The sequence below is a fragment of the Chiloscyllium plagiosum genome, chromosome 40 (genome assembly GCF_004010195.1).
Source record: "Chiloscyllium plagiosum isolate BGI_BamShark_2017 chromosome 40, ASM401019v2, whole genome shotgun sequence".
Lineage (NCBI taxonomy): Eukaryota > Metazoa > Chordata > Chondrichthyes > Orectolobiformes > Hemiscylliidae > Chiloscyllium > Chiloscyllium plagiosum.
Window position 1 is genome coordinate 12536832 of NC_057749.1, and position 23716 is coordinate 12560547.

General features: G+C 41.5%; 1 protein-coding gene across 3 annotated transcripts in view; it reads left to right on the forward strand.

Annotated features, from left to right (window-relative positions):
- The window catches only part of LOC122542519 (neogenin-like), a 211329-nt gene that overhangs the window by 149692 nt on the left and 37921 nt on the right, over positions 1 to 23716 (forward strand). For 2 of the 3 annotated variants that reach the window (XM_043680345.1, XM_043680346.1), the window contains exons 15-20: positions 5096 to 5312; positions 7084 to 7238; positions 17109 to 17257; positions 20307 to 20445; positions 20568 to 20617; positions 21993 to 22134. In XM_043680345.1, coding sequence (XP_043536280.1) covers positions 5096 to 5312; positions 7084 to 7238; positions 17109 to 17257; positions 20307 to 20445; positions 20568 to 20617; positions 21993 to 22134 — 852 coding nt within the window. The remainder of the gene's footprint in view (positions 1 to 5095; positions 5313 to 7083; positions 7239 to 17108; positions 17258 to 20306; positions 20446 to 20567; positions 20618 to 21992; positions 22135 to 23716) is intronic. The other variant, XM_043680347.1, reaches the window with a different exon arrangement.

The following is a 23716-nucleotide window of genomic DNA, read 5'->3' on the forward strand; positions in this document are numbered from 1 at the left end:
CCAAACTATCGATATTGTCCTCATAATTCAGAGCCTCTAACTCAAGCAGCCTCCTAGTTAACCTCCTCTGCACTCTCTCTAATGCAATCACACCGTTCCTATAACGTGGTGCAGGAACTGTATGCAGTACTCCTGCTATGGCTGAACTGTAATGAGGCATCTTCACCATCATTTCCTTCACCATCACCAAACCCCAAAAACAAATGCCAGAAGGTCACAGCTGCTGGCCATCCTTTAACAGGATTTAATTTCAGACCCAGGATCAGTCTTGCTCATTGAAACATGAAGATGATAATGTGCCCCATGACATCAGTCTTCTCCTGTGCTGTCTGTAGTGACAATTTAATTTAAAGAAACTTGGAGCAAAAACTAGAAAACCATAAACAAATACCTAGATCTCATGCTTTGTCTTATTGCATTGAGCAACAAGACATCGGATGGGCTGTCTGGGATCAGTTTTAGATTTACATTTCTGTTGTTTTGTAAGACAATTGCAGAAATCAAACAAAAGGGACATTGGAGCAAAACAGAAATAAATGCAAGTCGAGAGTTAGCCTGACTTTGGCTGTAATGAAATATCGACTTAAGATTATCGACTGACTGGTATCTTGGGACTTGAGATTGGTGTGACACTTAATGTCTGACTTTTCCTGATGAAATAGAATTGTGGAATGGATAGAACATAGAGGGACGCTATTCAGCTATCACTTTGTTCCAACTGTAAGAGCAGTTTGTTGACAGATAATTCACAGGATTGTTACAACTCTGAAGGAAGCCATTTGGCCCATTGTGACTGCACCTGGTCTCTGATCATTTTATCTGAGTGCCAGTATCCTGCCTTTTCCCTGTAACCTTGTGTATTGTTTCTGGATAAATAATTATCCAGCGTCCTCTTGAATGCCTCAATTGAATTTGCTTTGACCAAACTTCCAGGGAGTGCATTCCAGACCCTAACTACTCACTGTGTAGAAAAGTTTGCATTTGCTCCTTTTGCAAATACTTTAATACTCTCTATCAAACCTCTCCAAGGAAAACAGTCCTAACTTCCCTCAGAATGGAAGTGTCTCAGCCCTGGAACTATTCTCATAAACCTCCTCTGCACTCTCTCCAATGTATTCACATCGTGTGACATCCAAAACTGTTCACTCTATTCCAGCTTAGGTCTAATCAGCGTCTTGTATGAGTTCAATGTAACGTCCTCCTCTTTTATTCTGTGTCCGTATTTATGAAGCCAAGAATACTATATGATTTATTGACAGCTCTCGCTACCTATTCTGCCACCTTTAATGACTTACGCACATATACACCCCAAGTCTCTGCTCTTGTGCACCCTTTAGAATGGTACCTTTGTTTTATACTGTTTACCCATGCTCTTTGCACCAAAATCCATTGCCTCACCTGTATCTGGCCACTCCCAAAGTGTCAATGCCATTTTGAAGTTCTACACTGCCCCGCTGTCAGTTTAAATTCTCCCAAGTTTCTTATCACACACAAACTTGACAAATGGTCTCTATACATGAAGATCCTAGATCATTTTGGGTCCCAGTTTTGACTCCTACAGAATTCCACTTTGTAATGGAATTCCTCGAGCCCAAAAAAGCCATTATCCATTACTGTCTCTTTCCTGTCGCTCAGCTAATTCTATATCCACATTACCACTATCCTTTTTATTCCTTGCCCTACAACTATCCTCATAGATCTGTGGTGTAGCACTGCATTAAACACCTTTTGGAAGTCTGAGTGTATCATACCAACGCCTTGCACCCATCTCTTCTCAGTTTTTTTTTAAAAAGTAAAACTCTAGCATGATAGTTAGACATGATTTTTCCTTAACGATTCCATGCTGACTTTCTGAATCAATCCATATTTTTCCATGTGATAATTAGTTCTGTTCTGAATAATTGATTCTCAAAGTTTTCCCACATGGAAATTAAACTGACTGGTCTGTAATTGCTGGGCTTACCTTTACAATCTTTTTTGAACAAAGGTGTAATACTTGCAATTTTTCAATCCTCTTGTCCCATTCAGAATCTAGAGAACACGGAATGAATTACTGTTAATGTCTCTGCATTTTCCACTCTCACTTCCTTCATTATCCATGAATGTATCTCATTCAATTCAAAAACTTATCAACTTTAAGTACTGACTGCATATCCGATACCACCTCTGTATCAATCTTTGGCCCTTTTAGTGACTGAGTTTCCTTTTCTAACACCATGGCCTGGCAAATGTCTGCATTGTAAGTAAAGACAGATGCAAGGTATTCATTTAAGACTTCTGCCATGCCTCTTGGCTCAGTGTTTAAATCCCCCTTTTGTCCCTAATTGGCCCTCTTCTTTCTTTTACCACCCTTTTTCTGTTGATGTGCTTTCCTTTCATGTTTCTTGCCAGTCTTCCTCGATAATCCTTCTTTGCTTCTTGTATATGCTTTTTTTCCTCCTTTATGTACCTTCTGAGTTCATTTTGGTTTTCAATTGTATTTACTATCTGACCTTGTATGAGGCAAACATTTTCTTCTTTAACTTAATTAATATCTACTTTTTCATCCTGACTTGTAAATTTGTTTATCCTGCATTTCCCTTTTGATTACCCTCAATCAATATATATTGATTACCCTCAATCCATCCCTTCTTTAAAGGTAACCAGTTGGTCAACTGCTGATTTTCCCACCAAACCTTGGTTCCAGTTTGTCCAGCCCCGCTTTGTTCTCGCCTCATTGAAGTCTGCTTTCCACAAGTTGATTCTTCTTATTCTTGATTGATCAATTTAATATTTCAGCGTCAGCCTAAACCTTATGATATGATAGTCACTGGCCCTTAAATGTTCTCCCACTGTCACATTAAAGTCCTCCATTGTAACTACTCAATGATGTTTACATATCTCTGTAATGTCCTTGCAGATTTTTTCTTTGATATCTTTAGCACAAGCTGATGGTCTGTACATTACACCAAACATTGTAACATATTCCTTAACTCTAGACAGATTGATTTTGTCCTTGAACTGTCTGAAACATCACCTTTCCTCAGTACTTCAATGCTTTCCTTCATCAAAAATGCCATCCCTTCTCCTTTTTATCCTTTCCTATCTTTTCTGAACACGTTGTAACCAGGAATATGTAATACTCAGATCTGACCTTTGTTAAGCTGCAACATCACAATTTCCCATGCTAATCTGCACCTGTAACTCTCAGTCATATTAACTATACTCCCTGCATTCATAGATGTGCAGTAGGCCTCTGATTTAGACTTCATTATTTTGTCCCTTACTGCATAGAATAAATTGGTTTCTTCCTTATACCAGCTCCACCTAATAACTTCAAAAACAAAAACAAGGGTAGTCTTGATGATAAGTTTGTAGCTTGTTCTTGTGGCATTTTCTGGAACAATATATCGCGGAACCAACTAGTGAGAAAGCTAATTTAGCTCTAGTATTCTGTAATGAGGCAAGGTTAATCCGTAATCTCATCATAAAACATCCGCTGGGAACCAGTGATCACTACAACAATTAAATTCCATGTCTAGTTTAAAAATGACATCCTCAATCATAAATTAGAATCTTAAAGCCAATTACATGGGTGAGAGTAGAGAACTGCCTAAGATTAGTTGAGTAAATAGACAAAGATGTATGGCTGTAAATAACTTGGTGGAAAAAGTTAAAGAATAAATTCAAAATATTCAACAAAAGTCTGTTCCATTGAAAAAGGAAAACTCTTTAAAAAAAATCCATCCATGAGCACCTGGAGGCAACCCACTCAGACACAGAGAACATGCAAACTCCACATAGACATTTGCCTGAGACTGGCATTGAACCGGGTCCCTTGCACTGTGAGGCTGTGAGCCATTATGTATTTAAGATGCTTCTAAATTACATTTTGAACTGAGAGCTTTCAGTAGTGCAGAAAAATCTGCAGTATAATGTAGGGAAGTGTGAAGTTATTCCCTTTATTTGTAAGAATAGAAAAATGGAATGTTTTTGAAAAGTAAATATCGATATTCAGTAAAACTAGGGTGTGCTCATGAAAGGAGCTCAGAATGTTAGCAGGTACAAAAGGTAAATGGGAAGACTTTCACATGTGGGCCTTCATTTCAAGGGTGTTTGAGTACAGGAATATGAAAGTCTAACTCCAGTTGTCCGGGACGTGGGTGAGATCACATCTGAAATGCTGAGAGCAATTTTGATTCCCATATTTAAGGAAGTTATACTTGCATTGGAGGCATTGTATGAACCTTCACTATATTGTTGCCTTGTATAATGATGTTGTCCTATGATGAGAGGCTGAGTAAAGTGGACCTGTATTCTCTGGAGTTTAGAAGAATGAGATGTGATCTTAGTGAAACATGCAAAGTTCTTAAGGGGTTTGATAGGGTAGATACTGAGAAATTGTTTCCACTGTCTGGGGATTCAAGGGGGCATAATCTTCTGATAGGATCCCAATCATTTAGGACTGAAATGAGGAGGCATTTCTTTATTGAGGGGGCTATGAATCTTTAGAATTCACTACCTCAGGATGTTGTAGGTGCTCCATCCTTGAATATGTTTAGAATAGACAAATTTTCATGCCTCAAGTAATTGAGGGATAGAGGGAGGAAAATAGGTTTGAAGCTCAAGATCAGCTTTGGTGGTATTGAATAGCTGAGTAGGCTCAACAGGACATATAGCCCACTGTTCCGATCCTCTGTGTTCTTGTTTAAAAAACAAAAACACAGAAAAGTCTCCCAAGGTGATTTTCCTCTAGTACTCAATATCAGGTAGCAAATGGATGCCAAATTTTACCTCCTACAGTTGGAATATTTTAGGATTGAAAATGTTCTGTACGCCAAGTATCATTGCAGGGCCTCTTGTTGAACTGCTTGTGTAGTGTAATGTCAGCACATGCCTTCTTTTCGATGGTGATGTTATTGTAATGTGTGAACAACCCCTTTCAGTTCAGCAGTAAGTTGCTCGTTTGCCCTTTCTGTGTTTGTTCATTTTGTTATGTTCCCATTGTGCTTTGGTTTGGTTTATTTTCTTTTCTTTTTCTCCTTTTTTTATTTTTATTTTTGTTTTGTTTATCATTGTGTCTGCCATCCCATACACAAACCTACCTGTATCCAAGATGTTCCCATTCCGACATTTCCCCCTCCCTCACTGACAAGTGCCACTGCTGACCATCTAGCAGCTGCCGCGGCTGGACACCTGCCGTCTGCCCCTCGGGATGTGATGGCACTCCTTGTCTCCACACGGTTCATCAAGTTGACTTGGCGCCCACCCGCAGAGCCTCATTCAGAGATCCTCACATACTCGGTCTATTACTCCAGAGATGGCACCAACAGGTAAGAGTCACACTAACATCTACCTCTCTGCATTAATACTGATTATAAGGAATGTAAGATGTATTAAATATGAAAAGACTGTTTACTGCTCAAGTGTTCCCCAGTTTAAAGGCAATTTATTTTCCATCATTTTATTTTATTTAAATCATACCCAATTGTCGTCTTGTCTCCTGATTCATGCTGGGACTCGGGTTCTAATGGTGCCAATTACCCTTTGATACCAAATGTGTGAACCTAAATGGTGAGTGCTGAACAGGGGGAGGGGTAGATCTTTACAGTACTTGTTTTAGATAGCAGACTGTTGGTGATTTAATCCTCTGCACAGAGTGATGAGAATCTGTTTCTGAAAGCATGAAGGAAGTGGCCACTTCTCAAGTGACATCATCATGTTCCTCGGTTTTGTCACTACGACATTAAATATCTTGGTTGACCAGCTTGGCAGAATCCAAACACTACCAGTTTTTGTCCAAAGTTTATTGATCTGACTACATTATTTCAAAGAGCAGGGCAGTTCTCCCTGATGTCTTGGCCAAAAGCTAACATCACCAAAAATCAAATTGTCTGGTTATTACAGGATTGCTATTTGTGGGATATTGCTGTTTGAAAATCAACTGTTGTGTTTTCTACATTATAACAGTAACCACACTTCAAAAATAAAGAGTTGTAATTGGAGATGTCTACTGTAATCCCATTTCTGTGCTACCATCTTTTCTATTCTTTCCTTTCAAATATCTCTTACCCTTTTAAATTGATCTCTAACCTCTGTCTCATTAGTTACTGTGATAAAACATTCTTCTATCCTGTCCCTTATTCTAATGATAATCCTGATTTACTAAGAAGTGAAAACAAGGTTTCATTATTCCTCCTCTTTAATTTATTATGTCCTTCCTTAACTTTATTTGTCTTAGTGAAAAGCATGCCAAATTTATCTGTCTTCATTTATTCCTCGGGTTGTTCTACTGAATCTTTGCTTTGTCTTACCCCAGTTTGTTTACCCTTCCTATAATGGGGTGCCGAGAGTATATCCTCTGATTGTGCTTCAAACAAATCTTGCTCAAACCTAATGCTGATCTGTTGTCCTTTTATGGAAAACCCATTAGCCCGTTGCTTTCTGTGGCCTCTATGTTTCAGCATCCCTGTTTTCTGATCCACAATGTGGGAAACAACAAGCATGTGGTGGATGTACAGTCATTCTTTCGTCTCTTCCTTCACAAGTTGGGCATTATTACAATTTAGGCAAATCTGCTTTTCACTGTAACATTTATCCAAAAGCTTTTTCCCCACCATCCTGCAACTCTCTTGTCCAAATACTGTTTTCTTCCTTCTTTAAGGCAGTGTGTTGGGATATACCTGGCTGAGGAGGCCACCATGTTCTGACATTGTCCTTGTCTCAGTTCACAGACCACATTCCCGTGCAGGGCTCACAGAATAATGATCAGGATTTGCAATCCCCACTGCTTTTACCATCTCTAGTCTAGGGCATGATTGCATTAACTCTAATCTTATTAGGAGCACACACTCACACCACACAGACACACCAGGTAAAGTGAAATATTGCCTTACCAGCTGCTCTTCTTTCCCACTTGGCCATTGAGCGAGCTGAGCATAGTGACCTTGGTATACTCGACACTGTCCTAATGCAGTAAAGATAACAGAGTTGTCCTTGCCTCCTGATCCGCAAGATGTGAGGAGCAGCAAGTACCATAGCGATGTTATCAGCTCCAATTGGATTGGATGAATTGTGCTGAAATTGTTGTTATATCATCAATAGGGAACGTGTGGAAAATACAAGTCGACCTGGAGACTTGGAAGTGACAATTGGTGATTTGATGCCAGATGTGAAATATGTTTTCCGAGTGGTTGCTCACAATAAACATGGAGCAGGAGAGAGTTCTGCTCCTTTCAAAGTGGCCACCCAACCTGAAGGTCAGTCCTTGTGATCCGTCCATGTTGCTATACCTGTGCTGTGATCATTTTTGTATATATGCTTGTCATGCACTATAACTTCTGTTCTATTATAGAAACCTGAGTCTAACCCCGGCCACATTATTGTTACTGTTTTCAATTTTGCCTTGAGCAGAGGCCTAGTTCTGCATGATCTAACCCCTCCTTTGGTAATTAGACAAGTCACCATTTCTTTCTGTGTGAGCCTGTGTGTCATCAGGATGATGTGAGAGTAAGAGTTGACTCCTATGTCTTGACCTGATGTTGACATAGATGGTCCTTCATCAGAAACAAGAAACCGTGACTGACTTATTCCCTCCATCGGTGACTGAAGGTATCACTCTGATGTTCTGGCTCAGAATAGTGAGTTGTCATGGCCAAGGAACTGAAGCTACCTCTGTGGATTGTGTGGCTCAGTACCACCACAGGCACTTTGTGCACACATTTTACTCTTGTAATGCTCTGCATTTGTCTCAGATGCCTACAGTTTGCTGACATTATGTGTTAAACCCACACATACATGATAAGGAAATGGTTATTTTTCATTCTTCAGTGAGGGAGAAGCTGGAATTTATTTGTGTGGATTGTTTTTAGAACCAGTTATTTTGGTATTCTAAAAATTACTTGGCTTGGACAGGCTGGGAATGAGTGCCAGGAAACAGGACAGCTTTTTCCATGAGTGCTCCACTGGCTATGTATTACAGGAGAGATCAGGATCGGGGCTATGTAGCTGGCTATGGTCTTGAGGTGGCCACAGCCTCACTGTTTCATTAAGTTGAGAGTTCTTGGAAACCAGTCGCTTGCTATCATCTTCAATGGACAATTCTCTATTCCAGAGTTGCATCCACAGTAATTTGTTTAATTCTGTATTTCAAATCTTAATAACAGAAAATGTTGGGAACTTTGCAGTGCGCTCAGCTTCTGAAAGGAAAATGCCAGCTTTTTGGGTAGAACATTGTTAAAATCACCTGAATTGTCAGGCCTGTCATTTTCTCAGGCTGAAACAGGTTCAGGTGTGCTGAATACATTTAGCTCTGGCAGATTTTATTTCTTCATTTAATAATCTACGCAAAATTTATTTTAATCCAAACTTTTGGAGTTTTTTAAAAACTTGTTTCAGGGCTGTGGGTCAGCACTTATTGCACATTTCTAATTACCCTGAATAAGGCAGTGATGAGCTGAGTTTTTTTCTAATTTTCCATTTCTGGAATTTTTAAAAAAATTGCAGATAGAACAGGGATGTCTCTAACCTTCAGTGCATTTGAGCCATTGTGATCGATCTGACTCTGAAAATCTGTTTTCTTCAGGTTTCAATGCCTCACTCCCAGGCTTGGTGTTTACATTAGGTGGGATTGAAATTTCAGAGAGGCAAACTTTTGTACTTTTGCCTCAATGCTGGATAAATGCTCAATGAGAATATAATCAGGATGGCAGTGAACAGCAGCAGAAATTTAAAATTTACGCATTATCCACTTCTGATTCATGAAGATTTGCACCTGTAGAGAAGGAAACTATATTTATTAAAATTATCCATTAAAGATGTCTCAAAATACTTCAAGCTAATGAATTACTTATCGTTATTGCAACAGTGAAGCATTCTCTCAGCATTGACCTTCAGCCGTGTGGCAGTCCCTTTGACAAAGATAAAGCTGCCAGAGTTCCAGCGATCAACAGGGCTGCCCTCATTAGAGAGAGATGACTGGTGTGAGTTTAGCCTGAGGGTAACCACACCTCAAGTGAGGGGTGAGTTTGAGATGGCAGGACCTTCATGATGATTTCAGCCATTGCAGGAATTGAACACATCCTGTGACATCGCGCTGCATCGCAAATCAGCCGTCCAGCCAACTGAACTAACTGATACTTCTGCCCCCAGTACTGAGCCTAGATTGACAGCAGTAAGCCCGGTTCGTGAAGTCAAAGGGCAGGATTCCACTTAGGTGTTCTCAAATAATCTCTGCTGGGAGGTGCGCCTGTGTAAACGTTGAGTGAGCGCAAGGTGGACTAAAGCCCACATTGCCAAATGCCACGTTGACACTTGTATTTCATCTTGAAATTGAGGAGTCGCTGTGTGGCTGAAGTTGTAGGGTGGCCAGCACTCCTGAGGTTGTCCTAGTTAGACTCTCTGCTTCATGGGGTAGGAGAGAATCACTGTGTGTTCATTATTGTATTCATCACAGTAATTGCACTGAGCTGGCAAGAACTGCTTACAGTATATGTGTGCCAGGAATGTAGCAGTTATCTGTATCCCTTTTTAGAGAGTGAAGGTGTGTGAAGGCATGTTCAGTGTGGTGAGGCTGCAGGTGTGTGTGCGGGCTGTGTTGGCATGCAGCTGCTGGCTCTGATGCCAATCGGTGTTGCAGCACTAATTGAAAGAAATGGATCATGACTGAATAAAGCAAACAACTGTCAGGCTTGTTCAAGTTGGTTTGTTTTTTTTGCACCAGTAAGCATCGTTAATTAAACATTTTCATTATTGTGTTTAGTGCAGACATGATATTTAGATTTTCATTATTTTTCCCACTTCTGCAGAGTGATTGGATTTAGTAATGTTCCTTTGTGCACAGGATACATATTGTAGCTTCACTCTGAGGTCAAGGCAAAGGCATGGACATTCCTCTAGGTTGGCAATGAACCACAGAGAAAATCAATGAAGTTGCTTTAAAAATATATTCCATTGTTTCTTGCATTTCTAACTTTGTGTAACCTAGACTGGTGCACCAAGCAATGATGTTCTGTCAACCTAAATTTAATATTGAGAATAATCTCTAATTTCCATTAAAAGAGCAAGGATCAAAAACATGCCTTTAGTCTCAAAATCTGTCTCCTCTGGACAAATGTTAATATCACATTTGCACTTCCACTTCATAGAGCAGCAGTTGAGGAGGACCCCGAGCCAAGGAGACAGCATCACCTGGAGGAGTGGGCGAGCTGGGAAAATAATAATATGGGAAATGAGGGCCCGACATTGGCACGAAAGGACAATGAGAGTATAAATTAAATATACACAAATAAACAAAATTAGATGTTACAAAAATCACAAAAAGACAAAACTAAAGACTTTATCTGAGTGCACATAGCACTGATTACAAAGTAACAAATTTATAGCACACATCGAAGTGAGTAAATACATGGCTTTAAGAGAGCAGGAATGGGTCCTGAATATTGAAGCGCATACAATATTTAAGAAAAATAGGAAGCTATGTAAATTTGGAGAGGTAATGAATTAAGGATGGCATTGTTTAAGGTGATCTTTGTACAGGAAATCAAGACGTAGAATCAGTTTGGGTTGACCTGAATGATTGGTGAAAGAAGTCGTTAGTGGTGGTGGAAGTACAGACCCCCAAATAATAACTACAATGATGGACAAAGTATGCAACAAGTAATATTGGGTGTTTGAGATAAAGGGACTGCAATATTTATGTGTGACTTTAATCTACATGTAAACAGGAAAAAATCAGATTGTCAGGGTAGCCTGGATGAAGAGCTGGAATGCTTTAGAGAGAGTTTCTTAAAGCAGCATGCTCTGGAACTGACCTGTCAACAGATTATACTGGTCTTGTATTGTGTCATGTAATAGGATTGATTAATGATCACAGAGGAAAGGCACCCCTAGGTAGCAGCTGAATGAATATTACATCCAGTTTGAAAGATCTAAGACTAGTATTTTAAACTTAAATAAGGGCAATTATGTAGGCATTAAACCTGAGCTAGATGAAGTGAATTGATATACTAGACTAGGTGATGGATAAATATAGACACAACAGCAGATGGTTAAGAAGATATTTTCCAATTACTCAGAATCATTAAACTCCTGTATAAAAAAAATTCTAAAGGGAGGACCCACCATCAGTGATTAACTGAAGAAGTTTGGGAAAGCATCAAACAAAAGAAAAAGACATATAACTCTGTCAAGCTGAGTGATAGGCCAGATGATTGGTGAGAATATAAAAAATGGCAGAGAATAGTTAAACAATTAATCAGGAAGAAATTAGAACATGTAACTACGTTCTTTCTCATTGTTTCTTCTGACCTCTGGGGTCTGTGTACTGTACAGTAATGACTTCAGTCAATATGTCAGCATGCAGTCATGCTGCACAGAGGGTTTGTTGATGTGAGAGGAAGCTCGGTAGAAAAGTGAAAGCAGATACCAAGAGTTTCAACAGGTCTTTAAAAGAAAGAGTAAGTAAAGTGAGTGTTTATCCTCTGCAATTGGGGAGTTAATAGTAGAAAATAAAGGAATGATAATGAATGAGCACATTATTCTTCTCTCTTCACTTTAAAGATTTACAAAAAACATTCCAGTCATAGTTGTAAACAGCAGCTGGAAGGGAGAGAGGAGCTTAGTCAAATTACATTTATGTGGGACACACTGCTAAACAAACTGATGGAGCTGTGAGCTGACAAATCTCTGGGACCTGATGGACTTCATCCGAGGGTCTTAAAAGGGGTTGTTAATGAGGTAGGAGATGCATTGGTGTTAATTTTCCAAAATTCTTTAGATTCAGAAAAAATTCAGACAGTCTAGACAGGAGCAAATATAATCCTGTGAATTCATGAAGGGATGGAGGCAGAAAGCAGAGAACTATATGTCTGTCATGGGGACATGTTAGAATTGATTATTAAAGAGATTACAGCTACACATTTAGAAAATCTCAAGGTAAATGGGAAGTGTGAATGGAAAGAGAAATCATGGTTAACCAATGTATGAGCATTTTTTGAAGCAGTGGGTACTGTGCTGTGGCTGTGAGGGAGCCTTGAGATGTTCCATTCTTGGATTTCCAGGCATTTGATAAGGTGCCTCAACAAAAGTTCTCGTGGACAATCAAATCTCATGGTGCGGGTATTGTGTATTAGCATCGATACAAGAACAGATGACTGGCAGAAAACAGATTAGATATATATAAATAGATTCACATTCTCATTGGCAGGATGTGATGAGTAGAGTCCTGCAGGGGAATATGTTGATGCCTCACCTTTTACAATTTGCATCAATGACTTGGATGAGGGAAATAAGTTTGGTAGCTGAATCTGCAGACAATACCAGCAATGTAGGAAAATATGTTGTGGAGAAGATCTAAGGAAGTTGCAGACTGATATATATAGGTTGAGTAAGTGGGAAAAAATGTTAACAATTGAAGTCCAGTGTTGGAAAAGGTAATGAAGTTCAGTTTGGCAGAAAAGAATGCAGAATATTATGGAAATGGGGAACAACTGCAAAAGTCTGATCTGCAGAAGAATTTAGGTGTTCTTGTGCATGAGTCATAAAACAAAATAGCATGTAGGTACAGCAAGTGATTAACAAAGATAATAGGATGCTATCCTTTATGAGATTTGATTTGATTTATTTATTGTCACTTGTGCTTGTTACGATTATTTGTTACAAGTAGAGTGAAAATTATTGTATAGAGTAATAGTCATACTGCCCGGAAACTGACTCTTTGGTCCAACTAGTCCATAATTCCAAACTAAACTCATCCCACCTACCTGCGTTTGGCCCATATCCCTTTAAACATTTTTTATTCATCTACTATGTGTTAATTAAATGTGTTTTAAATATTGTCATTGTGCCTGCATCCACCATTTCCCCTGGGAGTTCATTCCACACATGAATTATTCTCTGTGTTAATAAGAAATTGCCCCTATGTTTTTTTTTAAACTTTCTCCTCTCACCTTAAATATTTGCTCCCTCATCTTGAAATCGCCCACTTGAGCGAAAAGCCACGTGCCATTCACCTTATCTACACCTGCCATTATTTTATAAACCACTTTAAGGTCACCCCTTAAACTCCAACACTGTAGTGCAAGAAGTTCCAGCTTATCAAGCCTCTCCATGTAACTGAAGCCATCCATTCCTGGAAACATCCAAGTAAACCTTTTATGAACCCTTTCCAGCTTAGAAATGTCCTTGCTATAACTGGCTACAGTACTCCAGAAGAAACCTCATCAACACCTTGTACAACCTCAAAGTAACATTCTAACTGCTATTACTCAAAGGTCTGAGCAATGAAGGCGAGTGTGCTAAATGCTTTCTTAACCACCCTATCTATTATGTGAGACAAGCTTCAAAGAATTGTGTACCTGAATTCCTATGTGCAATACCCAAGGGCATATTTTTAATTGTATAAGCCCTGTCCTTGTTTATTTTACCAAAATGCAATATCTCGCATTTATCCAAGTTAAACTCCTTCTGCCATTCTTCAGCTCATTGACCCGATTGATCAAGAACTCTTTGTAATTTTAGATGATCTTCTTCATTATCCACTATGCCACCAATTTTGGTGTCATCCGCAAACTTATGAACTATGTCTTCTATATTCTCGTCCAAATCAATTATATAAGTGAGAAAGGGGGACCCAGCATTGATCCCTGCAGAACAATGTATAATGGCGTTACTCTTCAGCTCAATCTTAAGGAAAGAAAACAAACCAAGATTTGGAATGTAAAGGTAGAAAATAAGGAAATAAAGTTAAGACTTCAACTTTACAATAAGTGTTTCGCCTTGGGCCTGAATCTGGACTCTTCCACCTGATGCTGAGACCAACGCCAGTATTTGGTTCCTGATTAACACTGACACAGGTATGTGATTGCTCCACTCCTCATTGATATCCTCTTCCAAACCCGGGAACTTAGAAACCTATTGCAACACTCTTATTGCTGCCCCAGTACAGTGCCAGATGATGTGTCATCTCCCCTTGAGGATACTGAGGGACCTTCTGACACATTGTCAATCTCAGACTAGCATGAAAATAAAGATGAGAATAGAGAGGAATTGAACATAAAAGTAAAGGCATTATGCTTCAGTTGTACACGGGGGCATTTATGAGACCATATCTTGAATGCTGTCTGCAGCTTTAGTCATTGTCTTGAATGGATGATGTAAATGCGTTGGAGGCGTTTTAGAGGAGATTTGCTTGATCAGTACTTGGAATGAGTGGATTATATTATGAGGAAAGATTGGACAGGCTGGGTTTTCACTGGAGTTGAAAAGTGTGTGTTCTGAACGTTCTTGATTTTTCTTGGTAACTTCAGAACTAAGGAGCACTGTGTTAGAACTTGCATCTGCCTTTCAGGACAGAGGTGAAGGTTGTTTTTTATTCTCTCAGAGCTGTGCAATTGCCTGAGAAGGTGGTGGGGTGGGGTTGAGGTCATTGAATATTTTTAAGACAAAGATATATTTTTGTTGGGCAAGAGAGTCAACGGTGATTGTGAGTAGCTGGGAACGTGGAATTCAAAGAGACCAGCCATGTTCTTATTGAATACTGGAACAGGCTTGACGGACTGAAAGGTCTACCTCTGCATAAATTTCATATGATCTGTATATTTCTCCATCCTACATATCTACCTCCTCAGTACATTCTTCAAGCTCACTGCTGCAGCTTCTAACAGTCTCAGGAGTACAATATCCACCTCTATTTTATCTCCCTTCACCTAGCCATTGGCGACATTATCTTCAGCGGCCTGTGCTCTGAGCTCTGGAATTCTTTCCACAAATTCACCACCTCTTTATTTCTGTCTCTCCTCCTATAAGATGCTCATTAAAATCTCCCTCTGACCAAGCATTTGGCCTTGTGTCGTAGAGTTTACATGGTTTGGTCTCTTACTTGATATTGCTTCTGTGAAATGTCTTCAAGTATTTCGCCATGGAAAAGGCACTTTATAATTGGATGTTGTAGCTTAAAAAGGCTTGAGAAACAAAGAGATTCTATCGATCCACTACAGAGCAAGATACCTGTGTCAGTAAAAGTTGGCATATACTGGTTTAATATGACAACAGCTACGTTTCTATGCAAGCCAGTTGTTAATTTGGTAACTGTTACACTTGCCTTACTCTCCACACCAACATAGTCAATGTTTTTCAGTTGATGCTTGTTTGCAGCTCCACGTGATGAGGTTAGATTAGATTCTCTACAGTGTGGAAACAGGCCTTTTGGCCCAACAAGTTCACACCGGCCCTCCAAAGAGTAACCCACCCAGACCCATTTCCCTCTAACTAATGCACAAAACACTATGGGCAATTTAGCATGGACAGTTCACCTGACCTGCACATCTTTAGACTGTGGGAGGAAACCAGAGTGTCCGGAGGAAACCCACGCAGACACTGGGAGAATGTGCAAAGTCCACACAGACAGTTGCCCAAGGCTGGAATTGAACCTGGGTCCCTGGCGCTGTGAGGTGGCAGTGTTAACCATTGAGCCACCGTGCCACCCCAAATGTGATGAATGTTCACATTCTGTGCATCTCCCTGTGATAGTTAAAGTTGAGGTTCAGGTTTTGTTTTGAGAAGATTGGGGTGGTATGGGTGGCTCCGTGGGTAGCACTGCAGCCTCACAGCACCAGGGACCCGGATTGGATCCCACCCTAAGGCAACTGTCTGTGTGGAGTTTGCACATTCTCCCAGTGTCTGCGTGGGTATCCTCCGGGTGCTCCAGTTTCCTCCCACAATCCAAAGATATGCAGGTTAAATGGATTGGCCACGCTAAATTGCTCATCGTGTCCAGAATATGCAAGTTAGTGGGTAAACCATAGGAATTGCAGGGTTACAGAGATAGGGTAGGGGATTGGGTATGGGTGGGATCCTCTTCAGGGGCTTCAATGTGGATTCAATGAGCCAAATGCCCTGCTTCCACACTGTAGGGATTCTATGATTTCAACATTATGAATAAAAGATTTCTCCTGAAGACACTCTCTCGATGATAATGAAATTTCACCGTATTCACTTTTCACTTGATTGGCCATTTTTTCAGAGGAGATCCTGGCAGTTAATGTTGGCTGGGGCGTCAAAGCAGGTTCTGTCCACAGCTGGTGTATCTCAGCCCAAAACTCATCACAGCTACTGTCTGCCAGTGCACCTCCCTGCCACAAGCTGCCCCAACTTTGGAGTAGTCACCACCCGCAGGATATATTGGTGATTCATTTCCCCCTCTTTATTGACAGACGCTGCTCTTGTGTTCAAACTTTGGATTCACCATTTGTTAGACACTTGTTGTATAATCCAACCGCTCTGTATGCCATATGCTGCTTCAGTTCATTTCTGTTTCTGTTGTAAATATTTCACACTTCCTTTTGAGTTCTTTTCATAATGAATTTTAACAAATTAAACCTGTCACATTGTAGTCAGAGCCACTAGCACCAGTGACGGGGGGCTGTCAATATAATGTGATCAGTTTGCATAGTTCATGATTCGTTTCTCAGGTATGAGTGTCCCATTCTGATTCTGTAAAATTGCTATCCAATCCAGTCTCTGATTGGAAGTATATTCCCATAAATACTGCCTGACCTCTGACCTACTCTAATGCCTTTTCAAAACAAATAATACAAAATAGAAATTGCTGGAGAAACTCAGCAGGAATGGTAGCATCTGTGGAGAGAAAGCAGTTAACTTCAAGTACCGTGACCCTTCATCAGAACCCTTCAGAACTGCCATTGTGAATGCTGCCTCTTATTATTGCTCCATTTTGACAGTATGCCCAAGCCCCCTTCACTGTTGTTCCTGCTTCATCTTACTGGCAGCCAGCACTATATGAGCAAGAACTACCAACATTGTCTCTTTCGTATTTGAGTAAACACAGCCATTTGCTCGCTCGCTTTTTCAGTTGTTCTTTTACTCACTCACACACTAAAGTAGTAGTGACGATATATAGTGACATATTCTAGATCTTGTCTGAGAGGTTCATTCATGATTAATGCATCTGCCCATTGAAAATATGTCAATGCTGAATTTATTTCCAGTGTTCTCTCTGGAAGGAGTGGAAACAGCACTGAAAGGCAGTTTGGTTTCTTAGTTGATTGACTTCACTGCCTGTGGGTTCCTTTTGTTAAAATCTGAAAACACGTACTCTCTTTGTTTTTCAGTTCAAGTGCCGGGACCAGCTCAGAACCTGGTTGCACAAGCAAACTCGCCAACCTCGATCACAGTCACCTGGCAGGAGCCTCACTCAGTCAATGGGCCAATCATAAACTACAAACTTTACTATATGGAGAAAGGGGCTGACAGTGAACAGGTGAGGAAATCATCCAGGCCATTCCCTTTAATGGAGAATTGCACTGGGATCTTCAGCATCAGGAAGCTCAGGAAATTTGGACAGCTGTGATTGGTTGGCATCACGATTTGGTATTAAAGGCATCTGGGCTTTTGGAGAGAGGAAAGTGGTTCTGTAGAATATGGCAAAGAATGAATTAGAATAGAGATGGAACCAAGGAATACACTTGCCATAAAACTTAGGGAATTATAGTCACTGTTTCGAAATGCTTCCCTACTGAAACTTTTTGCACCTGGCCAAGCTCATTCCCCATTACCAAGTCTAGCATGACCCTTACTTGGTTGACTATGTACTGCATCAAGAAACTCTCCTGGATCCACTGTACAAATTTCCCCCAAGTCCAAGCATCTAGCACTAAGGGAGTCCCAGTCAATGCAGAGGAAGTTAAAATCACCCACCACAACAACCCTGTTGCTTTTGCATTTTTCTACAATCTGTCCGCATATTTGTTCTGTATCTCTTGCTGGCTGTTGGGAGGCCTGTAATACAACCCCCTCGAAGTGATTACACCCTTTTTATTCCTGAGTGGTACCCATATAGGCCTTACTGTGTGAGCCTTGCAAGGTGTACTCCCTCGGTACAGCTGAGATATTCTCCCTAATCAGTATTGCAAGACCCAGCTCTTTTATATCCCTTTCTATCTCAGCTGAAACATCTAAATCTTGGAACGTTAAGCTGCCAGTCTTGTCCCTCTCTTAACTACTTTCTGTAATAGCTACCACTGTTAGATTCTTTTCCCGAGGTTTCAAACACGAGATGCAATTCATATACACCAACTTCTGCAAACAGATCCAAGTTTATTTAAGCTCGTACAAGCTAGGTGATCCGCTTTGACCCCCCCTCGCAGATGTCTGAGGTCGAGCCAAAGTGAGGCACTGAACAAAGAAAACACATCCCCTTTATACAGGTCAGTTGGCAATGCCTACAGATGCTCTGGCCATTCCCCCCCCCAATAGTCAGATGCCACTCAAGACAATTCCCAGTCACTCCCTCACAGTCACATGTTACCACCGGTGCCAGTGGTAGGATGAAATAATCCTCAGAGATAATGTAAATAAATGCAAATGCCCTAATCCTGGGGAATCATTATGCAGATGATTTCCTGACTCAGTGATTCCCCAAGACAATACAGGTGTGACATACCTAGCTTTAGGGGATGGCTAGAAAGCATTTCTGAGTGAAAGAGATTGAATGATAGTTTAATTTGATAATAGTAGAGGGTGTAGGAGCAAATGACTGTCTAATTGGACTGGAGATCATTTGCATTCTTGTCTGACTGTTGTCCCTACCCACTTCCAGAATGTTCACTCAGTGTAGTTTAATCCTTTAATATTACATGTATGTCCAGAGAGATAGTACTGCAAGTTAATTTTTTAACATTACACCACATCAAAGTTATATGTACCAATCCAAGCTCTAAGTTCATCTGCCTTACCAGTCATACTCTTTACATGAATACAGCTATACCTCAGATCTCTATTCTTGCTGTGTTCAGTAACCTCTCCCCTTCTGTCCTTCCTCTTAGAGTCCTGGCCTTAGTCTCTAGCCCCTCCTCGATAATTTCACTTACTCACCTTGTACTCTTGTTCCTACCCCTCTATATAAACAAACGATTTGAACCTGAGGAGGAAGTCGAGAGAGAGGAGCTACTGACTAAGATGCTAATGTAAACCTCAAAGAATGTGGCTGAGTTGCAATTTTTTTCCCTTGGAGGACATTAACATTAAAACACGGTAACTTGTGTTCGAATAATTGAATTCGTGCATTTCACCTACTCCACTGTACATTGTCTTTAGAGTACAGTCATGCTCAAATTCAAAACTGTCTCTGGTTCTGTTACTGTTTAAGAACTTTAATCTTTATACCAATTTTTCAATTATGGAATCGTGGTAATCATGAACAGCAGCCAGCTTACTCTGTACCAGTGATGTGAAGCATTTCTCCAGAGCTGTACTCCCTCCTTTGCTGTTGTGAAGTGACTTCACACATGTTACTTGTACAGAATGACCCAAGTGTTGGTGGTGTTGTGAATTCTGTTAGTCAGGCCAATGATTGGGAATTTGATGTGAGATGGGGGAGTTCAGGTACCAGAGGATTGAGCTGTCTTTGACTCAATGACCTTTCCCTCTTGTATTAGCTGAACTTTGTGGAGAGGCCAGTGGCCCCTCTGCTGGGTCTTCCTGTGGACGCAACCCCATTTTGGCGGGTCACAGAACATGCTGGCATTTTCCCAGAACGACCATATCGCACTGGGAGGTTAGGGGTATCAAACCAACAAAACTGGGCCCTCCTTCGGTAGACAAAGTGCTGCAGGGGCAGGTCACAGCTTTAATTGGCCATGCCGATGGCTGAAGTAGTCTTCTGATCAGCAGCTGACCAATCATCTTTCCTACTGCCAGCAAAATGACACAGGAGCAGTAGTATGGGCTGTCCCCTCCCCTCACTTGCCAGTCCATTTGCAAACCTCCCAGAGAATTCCATCTTGCATTTCTGTTCTGTACTTGTGAACTATAGAATGGACAAGTTGTGAAGAAGGTGCAGTATTTGTCAGAAAGCAGATTTCATTAAAAAATGGAACTTGTTTTGAAAAAAACATTATTGTCCTAAAAAGTGAACTCTGCTTTTCTCTCTCTGTGCGTAGATGCTGCCAGATGTGCTGAGTATTTCCAGCATTTTCTGTGTTTATTCCAGTTTTTTTAATCGCTGTTTTCACCATCAATCCCTGACTGCTTTGAACCATGACAGTGGGATTGATCCTGGGCTAATCATGTGTTGCTTGGTCTTTTCCCCTCAATGTACACTCTGTTACTTAGATATGTGGAGATTTGTTCACTTATAGCCTGTGTACAATAACCTCTGCTCTTCTGTCCTTTCCCTTAGCCTCTTGGCCTTAGTCTCTAACTCCTCTGCAGCATCTTTGTAAGGAAGGGCTGTCTTTTAACTCCTGCAGCTGCTGGGAAAGCTTATTGCAGACAATTAAATGTGATTCCTCTCCTGGTTGTTGATGCAGGATGTAGATGTTGGGAGTCTTTCCTACACCATGAATGGGTTGAAGAAATTCACTGAATACAGTTTCCGGGTAGTGGCTTACAACAAGCATGGACCAGGAGTCTCCACTGAGGATGTGGTAGCAACAACCTATTCTGATGGTGAGTGCTGATGGCTGGTGCGTGTCGGAGAATCATGTTTTCACCTTGCTGTTGTATGTGTGATAAGTTGGGTATGTGTTTTTTTAACTCACTCTGTGACAAGCTGGCCTTGTGTTTTTCAGTTCCCAGTGCACCCCCTCAGAATGTCACGTTGGAAGTTCGCAATTCCAAGGTGAGTGCCTTTTAACAAGAGGGACAGGTGACGTCACTCGTAAACTTGCCTCGCTAGTTTTAAAGAAATCCCTCCTTGTTTTAGACAGTTTTTCTCACACTCATACTCTCCACCACCACTCATGCAGACTGACATTCGCACACACCCCTACTCACTCACTCATGTCCACACACACCCCAATCACTCACTGTCTCATCCGCGCACACCCCCACTGACTCAAATCCACACACACCCTCACTCTAGCTCAACCGCGCTCTCGGTCACCTGCGCTTATACTCTCTCTCACGCTGTCTCACCCACGTGCTCTCACACTCTCCCATGTTCACACACACTTATGATTTCTTGCGTGCTTTTGCTCTCCCTAATGCTGTCACTTTCTCACGCTCACACTCGCACATGCTCTCTCATGCTCTGTTGCTCTCTCATGTTTGCACTTTCTCACGCTCACACTCTCTCACCCTGTCTGACGCTCACGCTCTCTCATGTTTATACTCACGCTTTTTCTCTCGCTTTCCCATGCTCACGTTAGCTCTCTCTCATGCTTTCTATCTAATATTCTATCCCCCTTGCGCTCTCATGCTCCCTCGCTCTCATGCTCCCTCGCTCTCTCATGCTCCCTCGCGCTCTCATGCTCTCTCTTTCTCTCTCTTGCTCTGTCTCTCTCATGCTCTGTCACGCGCATGCATTCGCTGTCTCTCTCTCATGCTCTCTCTCTCTAATGCTCACTCGTGCTCTCTCACTCTCATGCTCCCTCGCTCGCTCGCTGTCATGCTCTCTCTAATGCTTTCTTTCTGATGCTCTCTCTGTCTCTGATGCGTTCTCTCTGCGCTGTCTATTTGATGCTCTCTCTCTCTCTCTGATGCGCTCGCGCTCTCTGATGTGCTCTGATGCTCTCTCTCTTTCTCTCTGATGCCCCGTCGCTCTCGGATGCCCCTTCCTATTGCGCCCTCACTCTCTGACGCTCCCTCGCTCTCTCTCTAATGCTCTGTCTAGCTCTCTCTAATGCTGTCTCTCCCTCTAATACTTTCTTACTCTCTCTCTCTGAGGCTCCCTTACTCTTTTGCCCTCTTGCTCTTGCTCTCTCACTCGCTCTCACGCTGATGCATTTTCATGCTGACACTATCTCTCCCTCTCTTTCTTATAAGTGCTTTCCCCCCCCCTCAACAAAGAAATAGTTTCTCTCTCTGTCCTTGCAATTCCATGAACTTTCTGAAGGACCTTGATTAGATCACCCCTTAAATATCTGTAACTGAGGGAACACAGGTCTAGTGTAACCTGTCTGCATAAGTTTGGCTGCTGATTGCTAGTGTTGAGTTTGATAGCTGAAGTGAGATTGTTCTGATTAGTATCCGTCTTCTTTGTTACTTTTCTCCAGAGCATTGTGGTGCACTGGCAGCCACCGCCTCCAGGCACCCACAATGGTGTGATCACTGGTTACAATATTCGATACAAAAAAGGCGGTCGGCGTGGTGAGACTGACACCACAGGAGGAAGCCAGCTTTCTCAGATAATAGATGGTGAGTCTGTCCTGTACTTAACCTGCTTTCCTGAGATTACCTTTCAGAGGTGTAAGGCAGTACTCCAGCGTTATGCTTTTTATGTGGGTAGGCAAGTGAATATTTCCAGTCACTGAGTGGGTTCATCTCGAAAATGCTGCAGTATTGACTCATGTGAATCAGGAAGGATTTTGCAAACTCACCCATTCCCAAAAAAACCAAGCAGCCAGCTTCAGCGAAAGATAGGCAGCTGCCTTTTACCCTCGCTTGGGCAATATGACCTTATCACAGAAAATGAAGATAAAATGTAATAGGTCTGGCAACATTTGTAGAGAGTGAAGCAGAATTAATGTTCAGGGTGAAATTGTGGTGTTTGGGGAGTGGTTGAGTGATTTTACCTGCTGCAGCCTTTCTGTTATGAGCTCTTTCTCAGGGTTCAATATCATTTGGGTTTAAATTCAGCTTGGTCCTCTCAGTTTGATGTGGTTCAGTCTGTGGGGCAGTGCTAGTGAGGCAAATATTAAAGTTGTGAGACTGACAGTGGCAGATCTCATGACTTCCCAACTCTAGGTCTTTGCAGAAAAACAATGTTTAACAAGTTAAATCTCATTGCTTGAGGTTTCGCTTGATTTCTTGAATTGCTAAGCTCTTATCGCCCTCTACTGTCTGTGTCTAGGATTGTTGGGGAGGTTGTGTGTCAGTCACTGTGACACAGCCTTAAGGGAACTTGAATATATTTAGTTTTACATAGAACATAGAAGAATACAGCGCAGTACAGGCCCTTTGGCCCTCGATGTTGCGCCGATCCAAGCCCACCTAACCTATACTAACCCACTATCCTCCATATACCTATCCAATGCCCGCTTAAATGCTCATAAGGAGGGAGAGTCCACCACTGCTACTGGCAGGGCATTCCATGAACTTACGACTCGCTGAGTGAAGAACCTACCCCTAACTTCAGTCCTATATCTACCCCCCCTTAATTTAAAGCTATGCCCCCTTGTAATACCTGACTCCATACGCGGGAAAAGGTTCACACTGTCAACCCTATCTAACCCCCTAATCATCTTGTACACCTCAATCAAGTCACCCCTAAACCTTCTTTTCTCTAATGAAAACAGCCCCAAGTGTCTCAGTCTTTCCTCATACGATCTTCCTTCCATACCAGGCAACATCCTGGTAAACCTCCTCTGCACCCGTTCCAGTGCCTCCACATCCTTCCTATAGTATAGCGACCAAAACTGCACACAATATTCCAGATGCGGCCGCACCAGAGTCTTATACAACTGCAACATGACCGCAGCGCTCCGGAACTCAATTCCTCTACCAATAAAAGCCAGTACGCCATATGCCTTCCTCACCGCACTATTTACCTGGGTGGCAACTTTCAGAGATCTGTGTACATGGACACCAAGATCCCTCTGCTCATCCACACTACCAAGTATCCGACCATTAGCCCAGTACCCCATCTATTAGCCCAGTACCCCATCTGCAAAGGAGCAACTTTTTCATGCAGAGGGTGGTGCGTGTATGGAATGAGCTGCCAGAGGAAGTGGTGGAGGCTGGTACAATTACAACATTTAAAAGGCATCTGGATGGGTAT